At 33.3% G+C, this 3,268-nt stretch overlaps 1 protein-coding gene across 3 annotated transcripts in view; it reads right to left on the bottom strand.

Moving 5' to 3' along the window:
* The window catches only part of LOC110458601, a 31,250-nt gene that overhangs the window by 8,006 nt on the left and 19,976 nt on the right, over nt 1-3,268 (bottom strand). For all 3 annotated transcript variants that reach the window (XM_021510375.1, XM_021510374.1, XM_021510373.1), the window contains exon 6: nt 2,216-2,307. In XM_021510375.1, the coding sequence (XP_021366050.1) occupies nt 2,216-2,307 (92 nt within the window). The remainder of the gene's footprint in view (nt 1-2,215; nt 2,308-3,268) is intronic.

Below are 3,268 nucleotides of genomic sequence, written 5' to 3' on the forward strand. Positions count from 1 at the left end.
GGTAAATGGGTAAGCATTTTAAAATCTTGTGTAAATCCTCATATCTTGGCTAACTCAGGAAACGAGTACCTTAATAAAGTTCAAGGAAATTGCAAAAATGTGTTTTGGAAAGATGTGTTTAGGGCATGGTATAAATTAAGAGCAAAAGAGGAGCTGTTTAAAAATGAGAATTTTGCCCTACTTAAGACACCCTTATGGTATAACAAAAATATTTCTGTTGGTAATAAAGTTGTTTTTTATAGTAAGTGGTTTAAAAACGGGATTATGATAATTAATGATTTGTTGAAAAACAACACAGACTACTCTTTCTTGTCTTTTAAGGAATTTTGTGATCTACATGGTACAATAACTAATTATCTAGAATATCATGGCTTGATAACAAGCATAAAGAATTATCTGAAACAACTTAATTTGCCAAACAAAAATGTGATATACCCAATTATACCGTTACATCTTGTAATAATTTTAAAGAAGAAAAAAGGTTCTCAAGACTTCTATAATATACTTATCAGAAATAATGCATCAATAACTGCTCAAACAAAATGGGGAACTATATTCGACTATAATCAGGAAACTTGGGGGAAAATATATGCTATTCCTTTCAGGGTTACAAAAAATACAAAATTGCAATGGTTGCAATTTAGAATTAATCATTATATTTTAACAACCAATTCTTATTTATGCAAAATTGGACTTGTAAATAACCCACACTGTGTTTTTTGTATCATAGAAAGGGAGACAATTACCCACGTTTTATGGGAATGCAGGGAAGTACAAAAATTTCTGAGCAATTTTGAAAGTCTTTTAAGTGCTCTCACTATTCCTTTCTCACTAAATAAAGAATCAATGATCTTTGGTTTTATCAACCAAACTGGAATTTATACCAGAATTGATAATGAAATTACTCTGTTCATTAAACAATATATATACAAAACCAGATGTTTTCATAAGTCACTTAATGTGACGGCTTTAGTCAATTCGATTAAAGATTACTATAAGGTTCAGAAATATATTGCTCGTGGTAAAGGGGAACAAGGCCTTAGAAGATTTACTTCTGAATGGGAAAAATGGTTAAAATTAGTAGAGCTTGACCTCAACTAACCCTGAGTATTATGACTATTTATATTAAGTTATTAGTTGTTATTCTACTTTAAAAAACTCTCTCTCTCTCTCTCTCTCTCTCTCTCAGTGCTCTTTGTCCATTTGTTTTGTCTATTCTATGTGTGAAAGTGTGTGAAAATTGAATGTGTCTTGGTGATTGTATAAAATCAGCATCAGATGATGAGGATGATGAGGAGGATGAGGTTGCTGATAATTTCAATAGTAGATATGTGTGAATGTGTGGATATGTGTTGATGTGATGTTCTGTATAATGTACATGTTCTGAAAATGTTTGAAAATAAAAAAATTAAATTAAAAAAATAAATAAAAATGAATCAAGTGTGAACACAAAAGAATAAACTATACAAGAGTGTCAACACATACTGACAAAACATGTACAACAGGGTCAATACACATACTGACATAACATGTACAACATGGTCAATACACATACTGACATAACATGTACAACAGGTTCAATACACATACTGACATAACATGTACAACAGGTTCAATACACATACTGACATAACATGTACAACATGGTCAATACACATACTGACATAACATGTAAAACAGGGTCAATACACATACTGACATAACACGTACAACAGGGTCAATACACATACTGACATAGCATGTACAACAGGGTCAATACACATACTGACATAACATGTACAACAAGGTCAATACACATACTGACATAACATGTACAACAATGTCAATACACACACTGACATAACATGTACAACAAGGTCAATACACACGGGAAAATATAGGTACAACACTAAAAACTCGATGAAAATAAAGAATTAAAAATGGCGTGAAGGCGTATCTGACTTTTTTAGCATTTGCTTTCATTTCGGATTTATTTCAGATCTTCTTTTATGGTGATTCATACTTAGGTTTTCTTCCATACATCAATTGTACCATTCTTTTCATAGAACACTACTGTATGTCAAGCACACTGAACGATGGCGGAATCCGTTATGTCGAAGTTGTTTAATACATAGCCTGCTAAAGGAGATCATAAAAGCGTTTCGAGGTAGGGGAAGATGTATTCTGGGACGTATTTTTACGGGAAAGTGTTGATTGCGTAGCGACGGCTGCTTACCTCTACTGCAGGGCTACTGTCGTGTGGTGATATGGTTGACTGACTTTCATGTCCTTTTTGCGGCGCAAATATTTGTTTTTCCTCTTTGTCATCTGCAGAAGATAGGTGTAGTATACAAAACCTGTATGTTTATATATATTTATATATATATATATATATACAATGTATATATAGACATGCAAAAAAACAAGATGGATAGTCGGCACTTGGACGTATGCTTTACGCGAACTATAGACGCGATATTTAGTACAAAGTACTTAACATGTACATTGCAAAAAACTAGTATGTCATATAATTGATCTATTACTAGTGAATTGTATGGTGGCTTATAAATGACATTTCGTCGTTTCGCTTTGTCGCCCGCGAAATAACGCCAAGCGAAATAAAGAAATAATGAAAAGACGAAAACCCGCCAAAGCGAAATAACGAAATAACCCCACACCGTGTGAAAATAACGCCAGAGCAGAAATGCTGCACACAAAAAAACAGATAATTTCAAAGCTTTAATATTTCCTTGTGTGTTGTGTTTACTGATTGATGAACTAGTATATTAAACATGTGCAGAGGAAAGTAGTGAAGTCACACGGAAGAAAACTTGTAAATCGTGTTGTTTTCATCCATGACGGGTAACATTGTGGCATATCCTACTCTGTTCGTCCCTTTACTTGTCCGTGTACCAGGAAATGGCTTCCCTACATTTATTAACATATAAAGCTGTATTCAAATTATTACATAAATATATATCCCGACTTTATTTGTGCTGTAGGATTGCTATGACAAAATGGGGTATTCTGTCCTGTTATATAGAGACAGTTTCCTTGTTCATTCTCTTTATACGAAGTTTATTTATCTATTAAGAGCATTACTTCATAGCTATTCGTATATAGGTAAGGAAGGCAGAGTGAACACGACTTGAACCTATTGTTTAAAAAGTTATAACTGTTTGTTTTATGTCCAGAACATAACTTCCTTGCTATTCACCAGACATGTGATACATGTATCTTGAGAAAACCAGTTGTTGTATACTAACATTTTGTCACGCCTCCCCCCCCC

This window comes from Mizuhopecten yessoensis, unplaced genomic scaffold (genome assembly GCF_002113885.1).
Source record: "Mizuhopecten yessoensis strain PY_sf001 unplaced genomic scaffold, ASM211388v2 scaffold9651, whole genome shotgun sequence".
NCBI lineage: Eukaryota > Metazoa > Mollusca > Bivalvia > Pectinida > Pectinidae > Mizuhopecten > Mizuhopecten yessoensis.